This window comes from Cyprinodon tularosa, unplaced genomic scaffold, assembly GCF_016077235.1.
Source record: "Cyprinodon tularosa strain WSP-4 unplaced genomic scaffold, ASM1607723v1 ctg120, whole genome shotgun sequence".
In the NCBI taxonomy this organism is placed as follows: domain Eukaryota; kingdom Metazoa; phylum Chordata; class Actinopteri; order Cyprinodontiformes; family Cyprinodontidae; genus Cyprinodon; species Cyprinodon tularosa.
In genome coordinates, this window is record NW_024038004.1 from 3,994,558 (window position 1) to 4,011,088 (window position 16,531).

Consider the following 16,531-nt stretch of genomic DNA (forward strand, 5'->3'; position numbering starts at 1 on the left):
TTATCATAACACTTTTTAAAAAAGGGCTCTGTGCAAGATGTTTTAGCAGAAATGCTGGATGCTCTTATGATGGCCCCAGACTAGGGGCGGAGCTAGATGGGGGGGCCATGGCCACCCCTGCGGCCACCCTACCATTTATTTCCCTCTAATACAGATGGTGGCAACAGTACTACTCTCCAGGGGAATGTTCCAGTTATTAAAAATTTACATTTTTCATATATTAACAATTACAAATCACAGATGCAGTGACTTCAATTGATCCAGAACGCAGTAGCTCGGCTTCTTACAGGAACCAGGAAGCGTGACCATATAAGGCCGATACTTGCCTCTTTACATTGGCTATCTGTCTTTTACTGAATAGATTTTAAGATTATTTTATTAACTTAAGTCTTAAATGGATTAGCTCCTCCTTACCTTAGAGACCTTTTAAAATTCCAGTCTGTGTCAAGAAGTCTACGTTCAAATAATCAACTAATACTGACAGATCCTCGGACTCGACTTAAGAGGAAAGGAGATCGGGCCTTCTCTGTTGTTGCTTCAATTCTGTGGAACAGTTTACCTCTTCAAATTAAATCTGGCCACAGCCTAGATCATTTTAAATCGCTTCTTACATTTTTTTCTATTCTTCGGCTTTTAATTGAAGCAGTGTTTTACATTCTGTTTTGTTAATTGGTGTTGTTGTCTTTCCTGTAAAGCACTTTGGTGCAGTTTTATACCCGTTTTTAAAGTGCTATATGAATAAATTTGACATTGACATTACTTGACAATTAAAACACTGTGGTTAATTATGCACATCAAAATACTAACATTAAAATTGATTAATTACAGAATTCATGCTCTCTTCAAAGCTACATTTTGTTTTATATGGGGTAATGCAAGTCATCTAGGAGTCTCCAGTGAAATCATAGATAAATAACTATGTTATTAACTTAAAAATCATCCATTTAATGTAGATATTAGTACATGTAAATATTGATTTTATGCAGAACAATTTTTTATAAAAGAAGGTAGGTAGTGACAATGGAAAAGATGTTCACCCCAGAAATTTTTTCCATTATACCTTTTATTTAGACAGCATAGATGTTTTAATATATGCGTCTATTTGTTAGCAAAGGCTGTAGGAAAGTATAGTTTGTCTTTATTTAGAAAGTATGGATGTGCTCGTTCCAGTGTAGATTAACCCTGAGGTTCTGGCGCCTATCCGCTTTCGGCCACCCCTCAGTATACATTGTTTAATGCCTGGCCACCCCTATTAAAATTTTATAGCTATGCCTCTGCCCTAGACTTGTTAAGGTTGTAGGTGGAGGGAAAGTTGGTTCCCAATGACCTCTTTGCAGCCCTAATTGTTCTTTGCAGTTTGGACCCGTCCTTGGCGAGCAGTAGTCCTCTATAGCAGGACTTCTTGTTTAGGGGTGTATTAAGATATGTACTGTATCAGCCACAGAGAAGATAAACTATACCAGAGGGAAGGATTATCTGGGACAGTTTTAACTAGTGTAACCCTAAAAGCTGAAACGATGTTATATATATTTTAATTTTTTTGAGGTAGGACTATGAACAACCACATCCTGTAGGACAGGCATCAAACCTCACAAAGAGTTTGCTTGAGTGATCTGCCTTCAGTCAAGCAAACACAGTTTGTTTTTAATCCATATTTTTTTCCAAAGGAGATACAAAGTTGACAGAAAAAATACAAAGAGAAAAGTTCAAGTCAACTGGAACGTTTAATCAAAGGATAAACTCACAGCTTTGGTTCAAAATAATCTATACAAATAAAATCTGAATTTTATAGAAGCTTGAATTATTCAAAGCAGAGGTTCCAGCTGCTTTAAAGATGAAATACTACAATCAACGCACCAGGATACAAGCCGATTATTTTGAGCATACAATTAAAAGTCCCCTTGAAGGCCTTAAACAAAAATAACACTTCACTCACGTAAAGTTTTGTCTATAACCAGCAGCTAAAACGAGAGACAATTCTCTTGCAACTTTTTAAAGACTATGGAGATTTTCAAAGTTACATAAATGAACCAAAACCGTTATGTTTCAGCAAATTCAGGTTCGGTTAACAGCGTGATAAAATCGTGACTTCTTTGCGTAAACATGAAAAAAAAAGACTTTTCCAGAACAGTGCATAGATAAATACAAATAAAATAGAATTAACCAAAATGTAAACACAGGACTTCATTTATCGGATGATAAATCTTCAAACACAGAACAGAGCATTTGAGGAGGAAGCAGAGGGCAGTAAGGTTTCAGCTTCAGTCCTTCAGATTAAAGGTAACATTGGTTAATTTTTTTGTGCTTCCAAAAACTCATATCGCACCTATGAGTCTGTAGCTCTCACTAGATACAGTAGCAGCCATTCAAAATGTCCCTTTCCAGTCAAATATAAGCCGAATAGCGGCAGACTTCCCTGCAACTCCCACCAAATTCCCCTTAAACTTCCAGCCACTGTAGTGAGCCCCTCCTTCTCCAGGGAGTGTATATGTTTTTACTCTGACTCCACCCTTTTACTGAATTACAGGGAGACGAATCTTCTTTTTAGATCTTAATGTCCATAAATCAATTATGGTCAAAAATTATAAAGGAATTGTAGGGAACCAGCAAAGAACCCATCAAGGAAAGTGGGAACATTTTGAATGCCTTCTACTGTATCATCTAATGGAGATATTTTATGAGGGAGACTTTGGAGGTGGTCTGGAGGTGGGTCTTTACCCTTAGAGAACGGGAGGGGTTCTGTGTAGTAATGTGTCCTGCAATGTATCACCAGCAGCAGCAGAGAATGGAGAGGATTAATGGACACAGTTATACCCCTGCAATCCTTAATATGCTATTATATTTAGACAAGAAAGTAGACCTGAAACCTCTCTCTGTGCATTCAGTTTATCAGCAGTGAGGCTGCTTTTAAATGTGCTGCTCAAACATTTAGTAGGAGTGGACAACTGCACTAACCAACATATAATATACATTTTTTAGATGATATATAAATGTTAAACTAATGTAGGTATTTTGTCAAATTTGTCATTACACCTTTTTTGTGTTCATTACAGATTTATTTTTTTCTTTCCAGCAGTTCTTTGACATGTAAAACAATTGTAAGAAAAATCTCCTCTGCTGGATGAGAGACCAGATCCATGTTTGGATCAGGGCGCCGCACAATGGCAGCCCACTGCTCTGCAAGGGGATGGGTTAAATGCAGCGAGTTAGTTTCGTTGCTCTTTACTTGTGACAGTGTAATGACAATAAAACGCTGGGAAAAAATGTTTTCTTTTGCTTTGTGGGTATTTGCTCATGATTAGAAAGCACAGGCATAAATGCCTTGTTCGTATCTGATTTATGTTTTTTTTCCTATTGCATATTTTTTATGGTAAAACAGAGAATAGTCCCGACTTTTGATGACTTTAGCTGATAAAAAGAATAATTGAAAAAATATATTGATCACCACAGTACAGAGGCTACCCTTGGCAGGGTATTTAGTGATATATGTATAAATAGAGAAAGTGGAAGAACCGCATTGCTGGTATTATCGGATCTTAGATCAGAATTCTGATTCTTTCATGGTTGATAACTCTCTTCTAATAGACTGGTTGGAAAAATGGATCAACGTTTCTGGTACAGCCCTCGGCTGGTCAGAGTCCTGCTGTAAGGTCAGTGATTTCTCTGTGTCAGAAAGTAACTTTACACCAGAGAAGCACAAGCGGCAGTCCCAAACGTTCCATCAGGGGGCCCTTGCTATTCAAAACCTACATACTCCCCCTAACCCAGATTGTAACATCCTCAGTTACCCCAACTCGGCAGGCAACACACAGCTGTACATTATGATGTCACCATGTGGCTATAAACTCTGGGTCATCACATTAAAGAAATCAATGCATGGAGGTCTCAGCATTTTCTTCTGCTAAATAAAATCTTAACTGAAGTGATACTTTTTTAACCAAAAAAAGTTGTTTGAAAGTTAGCAGACAAGTTCAGTTAATCCTGCTAGAAACTACCGTTCAGCCTCAAAATCTGGGAAGAGTGGTTGACCCAGACCTGAACATTCAATGACACATGAGGACAATAACAAAGTCAGCTTTCTATCACCTAAAAAAAACAGGATATAAAGGAAAGTCCAGTCATATTCAGAATTCAAACTTCTGAAAGTACTTTAAATAGGAAATTATTACATACTGTTTTATAAAGTGTTTTTCATTAAGAGTAATTTTCATTTGAATGTGCTTTACTGGAAGCATCCATGTTTGTCAAATAACACTATTGCCACCTACTGGTTTGTGATGTCACTGTGCGGTATCGGCTGTTGATCAAGTCCCAGTGCTGTATCTGGTGTTTGTCACAAAGCGCTATTATCCAAGTCATCTTGAAAACATTCTTCTTTAAAATGTTGGCTACATATTACGTGTTTTTTTCTCTAGCCAGAAGTTCGATGGCAAATCCTCCCCCTTCAAGTTGGCAATCCAACGACAAACCCGTCCGTGGAGGATCAGGAATCGGAAAGGTGAAATACATTTTTTTTTCACCTGTTTACTTTTACACAATGTATAACAACATCCAACTGCCATGCACGTGGGAATTGTCAGTTTAACTATACCTCTCGCAAATTTCAAGGGTGAACTCCTCACGGAATCTAAAATAATTGCTTATTGCAGATGTGTCCAGTAGTTCCCATTGATTTTGCTTGTAAAGCGGGGAGAATGGCCCCACGCTTACCGCACCGTGACGCCACTGCCGGAAGATGTCAGGAGTGAGGTGTTACTATATTTGGGCAAAAATGCCCATTTCCTGACTCAGTGATTGTGACGAAAATTATTGTTTTTATTTTTTTAATGATTAACCCTAAATTCATTACCGGTAAATCACCGCAAACGTATTAGTTTTAGGTATAGATAATGATACACGTGTTATTCCTTGCTGATTGGACTTCTCTTTTAAGGTTTTATCTTTGGTCGAATTGATAACTGGAACAGTGGCTTCATAGGTCTGCCTAAAAGGTTGATCATACAGAATGCTGCTGCCAGGGTCTTCACTAAAACTAAGTGGAGAACATTCCTTTAGTACTAAAGTCCTTATAAAAGGGATTATTACAGATATGTTGTGCATGGGCCACTCAGATTTTCTGAATTTACTATGCAGACTCAGAACCAGAGCAAAACAGAACTTTTAGTTCTTATGCTCCACTTATCTGGAACAAACTCTCAGAAACAGTGAAAGTGTTTAAACAGTTACTTAAAACCAAGAAAAGATAATTTTTTAATAGCCGTCTTTGACTGCAATATTTAAATTGTTAACATGATCCATTTAAGTTTGTAGTTTCTAACCTACTTTTTTGCGTGTTTTTAAAAAAAGATAAATTTTTATGTATAGACCTTTGAATCATATCGTTTCTAAAAATGCTAACATAAATAAACTTGGCTTGTTAATCCGTTCGTGGCGACTGATGTGGTTTATAAGCAATGACTCTGGTGCAGTTTGGTTAGGTTGAAAATATTTAAACTTTTGCTGTTTATGGATCCATTGCCAACTTGATAAAGGAATTATTTAACTAAAAAAAAAGACTAAAACAAGTTATTATTTACAAATATTTTTCAGTTGAGACAAAAAAAAGCCAAATATAATTTTGAAGGAAGTAATGTTTATCCTGTTTTAAAAAGAAGGCGGGATACGGGCTTCTGCTACTCACTTCTTTCTCCAAAGGCTTAATCAGAAGGGGTTTTGTTTCTCTTACGTAGGAATAAGAAAGCCTTTTTTTTTATATATATATATATATATATATATGCATTCCGCTTGACTAAAGATGTAGTCAAATTAGCTTCACCACTCCTCCATATTCCATGCGGCTCATTGTTTTTACAGCCTTTCAAAACAAAGGAAAGAGAAGGACTCCTTTTTCTGGGGCTTCCACTTAGAATGATGTGATTTCATTTTGAACTTTGGTTTAGTAAAGTAACGTTTTTCTACCTTAAAGCTAACAGCAGCACTCCATACAGTCTTCATAATGGAAGAAATCATGGTCACTAAAACCAGGAATTGGTCTAAAGGAAAATAAGGGGTTTTTCACAGAAACAAACACACAGCAAACCACAGTACTCCTCCTCCTCATTACGTAGTCAGAGGAATCCCAGCTTCCATCCCAGAGCTCTTTCATCATGCAGTTTAGAGGCTGTCCAGTGAGCAATTGGAGTTATGCTGCTGAAGTAGGGTGAACAGATTAAGCTTTTCTACAGCAAAGGCAGAGTTGATTGTTTACTTCCTTCAATGCGCCAGATTGGTTTGGCTGGCACTCAGGTCGTGATGCTTTCTTAAACGATGATTTCGTTCCTGGAGGACACAAAGGGAGAATTGAATAGATCAGTGTCAGTGGGCGGATTTCATATCTATCCTTTTCTTTGCTGTTTAAAATAATAATTACACACATCTTTCACATAAGCAAGAGAGACATACGGAGGAACTTTATTTATATTCTCTTATATTCAAAGCTACTGAAGAGGGGGAGCAAAGGGTGCAAGTTGACCTTGGTGGAAGCTACTCGTTTACATTACACGGATTAAAGGATAGAATATTTAATTGGAGATTACCCTATGGGCATAAACCCTTGTAAAACTGGGAAGAGTTGGCCTAGCGGTTAGAGCAGTGCTCTGAGAAGGTTGCATACCCGGTTTGATCCCCAAAACCTGTAATTTGGGTCTCTGAACAAGACCCTTAACTGCTCACTGCACAGTGACAGCCCACTGGCATCACCAAGGGGATGGGTTAAATGCAGAGAGTTTATTTCTATTTCTAAAACTGTGAAAATAGTTTAAGATCCTAAAAATCTCAAATGAAATGTTTTTGTATCTAAAATTTTATAATTCTATCATTTAAAATCTCCTTTGTGTCTGCAGTATTTGATGGCTGCTTAGCTCATGCAATCATTCGAGCAGGTGTGCTGCAACAGAGAAGCATCTAAAACGCACAAAGCAGTGGTACTTGAGGACCAGGTGAGAACCCATGTTTAAACACCTGAAGTAAATTTTTCCATTAAGCGTCTCGTTAAAGAACAGTTAGTTGTGTAAAATATAGGTCGAAAAGTTGGACATTTAAATATTAAACAAAGGTCATCGGGTTCCCCAGTAAAGGTTATAGAGCATTTTAGGTTCATTCTGAAATTTCATTAAAAAACTGAATATATCTAACTTTTTGTGAGTATCATATATACATATTTACAGCTCCCCTGGATTAAAACCAACTTCACACATCTACACACTGATATTTTAGCCTAAATGCTCTGTTCCCCTTCTCTGGAGTGGCTTGTGACTCTTCCATTAAGGCCTTATCTGTGCAGAATTAAACTATTTCTTTTCTAATCATGGACAGATGTAGGATTATTCTAGGCTGCTGTATTCTACTTCTACCACCTGAGCTATGGATCTTTGAAGCTACTCCAGAATTACAATGTACTTCTTCACTGCTGTGTTGATCCCTGTTAGGGCTCCCTGGCAGCTGTTCTGTATTTCAATCATTTTCAGACAACAGGTTAAACGGGTTTTATACAGGAATGAGTAACTCTAATTTAATGCTTTTCAATAAACATAGTGCTATCAACAAGACTCATGTATATATATATATATATATATATATATAAATATAAAACACGGCAAAATTCTTCCTCATCTTTACCGTTGACAGGCTGCAGAAATTTCCTCGGATTCCTTGTTTTCCAGCCACTTTTGTTCCCATACTCCATACAGTTTTTTCTCTGCCTTGAGCTTGTTTTCTGAACATACGGCTTTACGATCAACTGTAAGCAGTTCTGTGCAAACATGCATAACCAGTTATATCTGACGAAATTGTTTTTAACGATTTTTTTTTTAATAAAGCATTTTAAATACAGCTATAATTGCATTTACCGGTAATGAACTTTAATGCCAATTAAGGCCTTAATTAAAAAATTCTTTAATGACCTTTAATTATTTTAATGACCCATAGAAACCCTGGTTAAACGGTACTTTGTGAGATTTTTTTTTAAAGTGAGCATCATCGTCATACCTTTCTCCCTCGTCTCTCTGCTGTGTTTGTGATCCTGTTTCTTCCCTATTTTTGTTCTATAACAAAAGTCTTTACATGAAGATTTTTTTTTTATATAAAGGGGGTGGAAGAATTTCTCAGATACATATTTTTTTTTTAAAGTGAAAACCACATATGATCTACCATTTCTGTTCACATTTCTGCAGCCTTTGGTGCATCACTATACATAAAATCTAGTAAAATACATTAAAATGTAATGGAAACAAAAAGAACATTTACTCAGAGGGGTGTGGAATTCTTTGCAAAACACTTTCTGCTAAACAGCAGATTAAAACAAATCGGAGGACTTACTGCAAACAGTTGTATAAATGTTTTGACATTCAGGATCCTTACTTGGTATTGGTCTCTGGCAGGCTTGTCCAACAAGTTAAGAACACCCAGAGAGCTGGCTCGCTTCATGCTGCTCCCACATGCAGAAAGGCAGGGTGAGGGGTCAGAGGTGAGGGGTCAGAGAGTCAGGCATGGTGTTTAGACTCAGTGGAGTTACATGGGGGTTAGTGATAATGACTAAAAGGGTTAGTTTTACATGAATGTGTTGAATCATTTGTACTCTGCAACATAACCAAGGTTAGTTCCACCTCCTAAAACAAATCTAGTTCAAAGAATTTGTTAGATTAATGGAAAGTTAAACAGTCTGGCATTTCAGGCTGCTGGTTTGTTTAAAGACATTTACATGTGAAACAAGACATTTTAAGTTGTCTGATGGTGTAGCGCTCAGCGACTCACCATCGGAGTGAGCTGAATCTGGCAGACCCAAACGCTCAGCCAGATCTGTGCTGTTAGATGTTTAAAAGTTTAACACATTTGATGAAGCTGAGCACTAACAAATTTACACTACATGTTTAATGCATCCTAAGTCACAAAGTAAAGCATAAAGTTTGGTTTATGTGAAGCGCCACAGCTGAAAACATCCATCTTACACTGCAAATAATATTTTTTTAAGCAGGCCAAAACAAACAAAAAAAAATGTTCATGGAGTTTTTGCTTCCTATCTAAAAAGGAGACATGTACTTTAAAAAAGTTGTTTAACCCAAAACAATGAAGCTCATTCTAGTAACATACATCACAGATCAGTTTAGTAGAATTAATCAATCAAAATTAAAGGATAAAATCTTGATTTTTCTTCAAATTAAATAAAGGTCACATAAACATGAAGTTTTCTAGATGATGTTTCTCCTCTCATCCAACAGGCTTCTTCAGTTCTAATTATGGGCAGCACTGAGATTAATATACTGTAGGTCCAACAATGAATTAAGGGGGACAAAAGGAGGCGAAGATCCCTCCCAATGGATTGGCCAAGGAGGTCACATTGGGGGTGTTAATGGTTGTTAGGGGGTTCTGATGGGTTGTTAACTTCCTTGTCATTGAAGTACGAGTCAGGTGAGGTCGGGTTGGAGGTGAATCTTCTGGGTAATGTTCCAAAAGTGCCTCGTAGGTGGGTAAAAAGGTTATGTTTAAGACCACCTCCTCTGTTGAGATTTTTATTTTTTTGAAGTTAAAGATGGCTTCCTTCCCCTCGCTCAAACTTTTCTTGCTTGGCCAGAATATGGACGTTGTTGTCTTCAAACTGGAAATCGTGTAGTGTGGTTGGAAAGCTAGTATTTTTATGAATGTCTGAAATAGCATGATTACAGATGCTGACTGTAAGGAGATGATGCGGTCTGCTCACGCTCTGTGTTATCAGAGAACCAAGCCAGAACTGAAGCGTGCCAAGCCCTACTGATGAACTAGTACCAGTTTAGCTCTGTTCGGTTGTGTCCGGCACAGTCTGGTTCAGTTTTGCGTGCCGTTTACGCTCACCAGTTATATCTGTTTGGACCGATCTCGGCACGGTTTCAAAAATGTAGTCTAAATGGGGCTATAGTTACACCTGCAGTGTATTAATTTCTGCTCCCACCCACTAGTTGGAACTGAAGAAGTCTCCTGGATGAGAGTCAAAACATCTTCTAGAAAACTTCACCTCCAGTTCCCCCCTGACCGAACGCTTTCAAGCTTGACCATTACCTGGATGACTGGGAATCTTCTGATATGTTACATAAACTTTACTAAATTAAGAGATTTATTTTGAATTTGAGTCAAGCTAATTTTGCTAATATATTGACAGATTCTTTTTCTTCCAACCTCAGAACATTTGTACATATATTAAACATTTGAGGTATTTCAAGCAGCACATTTTTAGCAGTGTGACTCCAAAGGTTGCTAGGGTTGATTTTAAATCTATTTTCTATCCCGTATACTTCAACAGCCTGAAATATGTAACATGTTACGTATTAACAGCCTTTGACGTGGATATGTTTATTTAATGCAGTTTGGTACACATAATTGATGTGAAATATACATTTAAAACAACAAAAAAAAGCATTTTATTTTTGACCATGTTTACCTTTTCTGTCTCATTTTAGTCAGAGCAGCTAAAGTTGAATAAAGTATGAACTCTTTAACTGATATAAACCAATCAGAATCTTCCTTGCTTCCTTTTAAATATTAGTCAAAGATAAAGAAACAGGGAAACCGGCTGATGAGGATGAATTATCTGAACCTCAATCTGAGCCGCCTTGGTGGCTGTCAGTTCAGTTAGAAGTATTCAGATAAGTGCTACCAGGATATGCTCTGTTTGAAAGTGAATTTAGAAGAAGCACAAAAGAACCAAAAAAGCTATTTAAAAGGAGCTATACAGCCTAAGACCTCTTTAGACATGTCAGCAGGTAACAAGATGTTTTTACTTTGACACCATGGAGGTGTGAATGTTGGATGCCTCAGCACATGAAATATGCAACGGAAAATATTTTGTTTTACATTCATTAAGATGATAAAGTCATCCAACATCCTTTCCATTACAGTCACGAGACACAGTGAAGAGCAGCACCAAGGAACACAAGACACCAGTAAGAATGAAGAGGAGGCATGCACAACAACATTCAGAAGAAATAAAATTTATTCATAGAAAAAAAACAAAAACAAAAAACAAGACAATTTCATTCTGCAAAGGACAGCCATGCAGCTTTAAAAAACAAACTTTAAAAAAGGTAGACTGTTTTAAGTTACAGTTCAGCCACAAATAGTTGTAAATAGATGGAGGGATTAGTGGGAAATGATTTCCATCACCCCTAGTGTGATGGAAATCACAGGCAGATATTAGTAGCTTTTCTCCTTTTTATATGGCCCGGTACACCACTTTAGTAGAGTACTTCCATCTTTGGTTTCCCTCTGTAAATATGTTCAGGTTTGGTTTACGGAGCCCTTAAAGTTCGATCAGTGCACTTCGAAACTGTACAACAGGTAAAAAATGACACAGTATCGAACTTTAGGAGCTGCGTGTGGGTCAGTGAAAGTGCTTAAAGACAGTAATTCAAACATTTAACAAAGAGAATAGGAAATACTAATAAATTCTAAAGATTATTTGGAAACTTTCTTTTAAACATTTGACAAATATAAAAATTTTTCTTTTGTTTCTTAAAACATTTTTTGTTAATATATATTCTCCTATATTAAAATAACTTTCTGGAGAAACTTTCAGAGGTTTTTTGTCGTTTATGTCAGAAAATGACCCAAAATTAAAATATATTTGTCTTTAGTTGCATAGCGTCCACAATACTGAAAACATTTCCATGAGTAAAATCCTATGAGTTACCAATACTTCCAAGACTTAATCTGATCATCACACCTGAAAATCCAACGTTTTAATAAAACCAAAGCAGTTTTCAGAAGTCGGTGTTTGCGCCTCAGATTTAATTCTAATGGCCCATCAGTAAAGAAGTTGCATATGGGACAAAAGAGCCCCTTCAAGCATTAGTTGTGCAAACAGCTTCAGTTACATCAGCAAAGTAGAGTGGTTCACTTCTTTTGGTTGAAACACCAGCCAGCTTTTTCCTCCAGGCTTCCAGTGCAAACAGAGGAGCTACCAGTTAATGCAGGACTCTAGATTTGCTGATAGTTACCCAGGATTTTTGTGCTCATTGTCTCGTGACGAGCTGCCGCCCTTTAGCTTCCGGACCAGTTTCTCGCTGCTTCGACGGAGCGACGCTCGTAGTTTACTGAAGGAGCCACTTCTCTTCAAGGATCCAGAGCCGTCCTAGCGGGACACATCACAGACTTACACTCATATCACTTTATTAACATTCATAAACATTATCCCCTGAAAAGACACGATGTAATATTACGAATCATTGCTCACTTTTAGATAAAGAAATATTTTAGGAATGAGAAAAACACATGGATCCATATTGATTCAATTATTAACTATTAAAGTACATGGATCCATATGAAAATATTAATCATCATCGTCAATATAAGGGTTAATAGAGAGGTGTTAAGTTTGCAATAGAGATACACCAAGAAACTGGTGATGGGATGGCTGCAATTTTAGGTTCAGCAACAGAGTGGACAAACAGGTCGCACACAGCAACACTTTCTGGTGTGAGTGAATGTGAAGGACTCATTGTTAGCCAGTTTTAGCCAGTAAGATGTCAGAGGCAAAATAGACAAACTACTTTCTACATGTTTAGATATTTCTGTTGTTTACTGACACTGAAAGAGAGACTTTCAACAGATAACGGAGAGGCTGAATGCAGTACAGCGAACAGCTTTGTTGCTGCTCACAATTGAAAATGGATAAATAGAAGGAAAGATGTTTAGTCTTTACTAAACAACTGCCCTAGTTGCCACGGAGTACCAATTTATCCGGATGTCCAAACAACTCGATTCCTGCTCTCACAATGAGAAATCATATGTCCATCTACAGTATTTAGCATCTATAACTGAGGCTTTTGGATTTAAAACATTCTTCTTACCGGTAATTTAACTTTCAAACAGATCACCTGTTCAAATTCTGACACAGAAGTGCAGAGATCGCCATGAGGATCAATATTTTCATTTAGGACCCATAGATTTTAATAGTTAATCATTGAATCAATATGGATCCATGTTTTTTTCACATTCTTAAAATATGTTTTGTAAATATTTCCTCATATCTTTTCAGGGGATAAGAATAAAGAGATCATTTTAATACAATGGAAAGGAGTTAGCATAGGGCGGGTTGATATCGAGTAATTTATCTCCATAAATGGGTCACAATCCCTTTACTGCTGGTCGTCGAGCATGCAGCTGGAGGAGGACTTTGTGGAAGAAGTTGTTGAGGCAACCTGGGAAGCTCTAGTGAACTTCAGGCTCTGTGGCACAGTGCTGAAAAATAATGGTGACCGCACCAAATAGAGATTCTTTGGGAACAATTTTGATTTATTTTTACTTTTATCGTCTAAGGTGATGTTCAAAAAGCTTCAGCCTCAGTAGTGACATTACTGCTGCTGAGTGGGCTGGAGTGTTAGTGTTCCGTTTCCAGGGTTCTTAAATCTTTATAATCAATTAGTTTTATTTAGAGGTTTAGAATTTGATTTCATTTCCAGACCTTGGTTGAAATGGTGAAAAATGTCTGAACTGATATTGCAATATGTAGGAAGTGTTTAATTCACTTAACGTCATTAACTCTTAACCTCTCAAAACCCATTAAATTTACAAATAATTGCTCAGAATGCATTGAAATTTCCCCCTGGTAAATGTGTTCCATTTTAGACTTGTTATCCTTCATTGGAAGCTTTGTTTTTCCCCAATTTAGCCACCAAGTTCATTGTTGGGATTGCGAGCCCTAGCTCATTTATCTCGTATTGAGCATGTTTTTAAATTGGTACGGTCTATTGTGAGCCTATATTGCTTGTTTGGGGGGTGTTTGGTGGGTTTCGGGGGCTGCGGGGGGGGGTTAGATCGGGGGGGGTTTGGGTGTGTGTGGTTTTTTAGTGTGGGTGGTGAGGGATTGTTGGGTGATATCTGGGTTGGTGGGGGTCTGGGAAGTTTTGGGTGGGGAGGGAATGGGGGGGGTTTTATTTTGGAAGAATTTGTTGTTGGTTTTTTTTGTTTTGTTGTTTTGTTGTAAGTATGATGTTTTGTATGTATGTATGTTGTATTTATGTATGTAGTAGTATGTATGTATGTATGTATGTTAGTATGTAATGTATGTAGTATGTTGTATTTGTATGGGGTTTTTGTAGTATGTTGTATGTATGTATGTATGTATGTATGTATGTATGTATGTTGTATTTGATGTATGTTGTATGTATGTATGTTTTGTATGTATGTTTGTATGTAGAATGTATGTTTGTATGTATGTATGTTGTATGATGTATGTATGTTGATGTAATGTAGGGTATGTATGTAGGGATGTTGTATGTATGTATGTATGTATGTATGTATGTTTTTTATGTATGATGTTGTATGTATGTTGTATGTATGTAGTATGTATGTTGTATGTAGTATGTATGTATGATGTATGTATGATGTATGTATGTTGTATGTATGTATGTATTGTTATGGTATGTATGATGTATTTTTTTAGTATGTTGTATGTATGAATGATGTATGTATGTATGTAAAAATATGTTGTTGGTATGATGTAGTATGTAGTATGGTATGTATGTATTTGGGATGTTGTAGTATGTATGTAAAGTTTTATGTAGTATGTTGATGTATTAGTATGTTGATGTTGTATGTATGTATGTATGGGATTTTATGTATGTATGTATGTATGTATGTATGTATGTATGTATGTATGTATGTATGTATGTATGTATGTATGTTATTTTAAGTATGTTATGTATGTATGTATGTGTATGTATGTATGTATGTATGTATGAGTATGTAATGTATGTATAGTATGTATGTATGTATTTTTATTGATGTATGTATGTATGTATGTATGTTTTATGTATGTATGTATGTATGTATGTATGTATTGTAGTATGTATGTATGTATGTATTATGTATGTATGTTGTATGTATGTATGTATGTAATGTATGTAATGTTGTATGTAGTGTATATGTATGTTTATGTATGTTATGTATGTATGTATGTATGTATGTATGTTGTAGGTATTGTATGGGGAGTTGTATGGGATGTAAAGTTTGTATGTATGTTATTGTATGTATTTATGTATGTAGTATGTATGTATGTATTAAAGTATGTATGTAGGGATGTATGTATGTTGTATGTATGTATGTCTTTATGTATGTATGTATGGGATGTATGTATGTATGTATGTATGTTGATGTATGTATGTATGTATGTATGTATGTATGTATGTTATGTATGTATGTTGGGTATGTATGTATGTATGTATGTATGTATGTATGTATGTATGTATGTATGTATTTTTGTATGGTATGTATGTGGGAAAGTATGTAATCTGAATGTAAATTTTTGTATGTATGTATTAGTATGTATGTATTTTATGTTGTAAGTTTTGTATGTTATGTTGTATCTAAGTGTATTATTACTTATATTTACTTAATTTTTAATTATTATTATTATGATTTAATTTAATATTTAATTATATTATTATTTAAATTAAGTATTATTTGTTAGATATTACATTATTAATTATTAATTATTATTTATTCTTTTCATGTATGTAATTATTATTATTATTAATATTTTATTCTTATTTATTATGAATTTTTATGTAATTAAATTATTAAAACTTATACATTATACTGCATTATTATGTAATGATTATCATTATTATATTATATATTATTATAATAATTACATGTATGACATTATTATTATGTATGCTATCAGTCTTTATGAATTAATTATAAATTAATTATTCATTACTTCATTCTTAATTTATTTCATGACAATCATATTCTTTCATCATACATACAAAACATACATACATACATACATACATAATACTACATACATAAATACATACATAATCATACAACATAATACTAATTACATACATACATACATACATACATTACATACATTCATAAAATTTTAATACTACCATACATACATACTTACAACATAACATACTACATACATACATTTTTATACATAACATACATCTAAAATACACATAATATCATATACATACATTACATACATACATACATACATACATACATACATACATACAACATACATACATACATACATACATACATACATACATACATACATACATACATACATACATACATACATACATACATACATACATACATACATACATACATACATACATACATACATACATACATACATACATACATACATACATACATACATACATACATACATACATACATACATACATACATACATACATACATACATACATACATACATACATACATACATACATACATACATACATACATACATACATACATACATACATACATACATACATACATACATACATACATACATACATACATACATACATACATACATACATACATACATACATACATACATACATACATACATACATACATACATACATACATACATACATACATACATACATACATACATACATACATACATACATACATACATACATACATACATACATACATACATACATACATACATACATACATACATACATACATACATACATAC

At 35.2% G+C, this 16,531-nt stretch overlaps 1 protein-coding gene across 3 annotated transcripts in view; it reads right to left on the minus strand.

Moving 5' to 3' along the window:
- Window positions 1–5,762: 5,762 nt before the first annotated feature.
- Window positions 5,763–16,531, minus strand: part of klc1a (kinesin light chain 1a) — a 58,698-nt gene continuing 47,929 nt past the window's right edge. For 2 of the 3 annotated variants that reach the window (XM_038274284.1, XM_038274278.1), the window contains exons 14-16: window positions 12,003–12,136; window positions 8,398–8,464; window positions 5,763–6,318 (exon numbers count right to left, since the gene is read on the minus strand). In XM_038274284.1, coding sequence (XP_038130212.1) covers window positions 6,253–6,318; window positions 8,398–8,464; window positions 12,003–12,136 — 267 coding nt within the window. In that variant the 3' untranslated portion in view covers window positions 5,763–6,252. The remainder of the gene's footprint in view (window positions 6,319–8,397; window positions 8,465–12,002; window positions 12,137–16,531) is intronic. The other variant, XM_038274291.1, reaches the window with a different exon arrangement.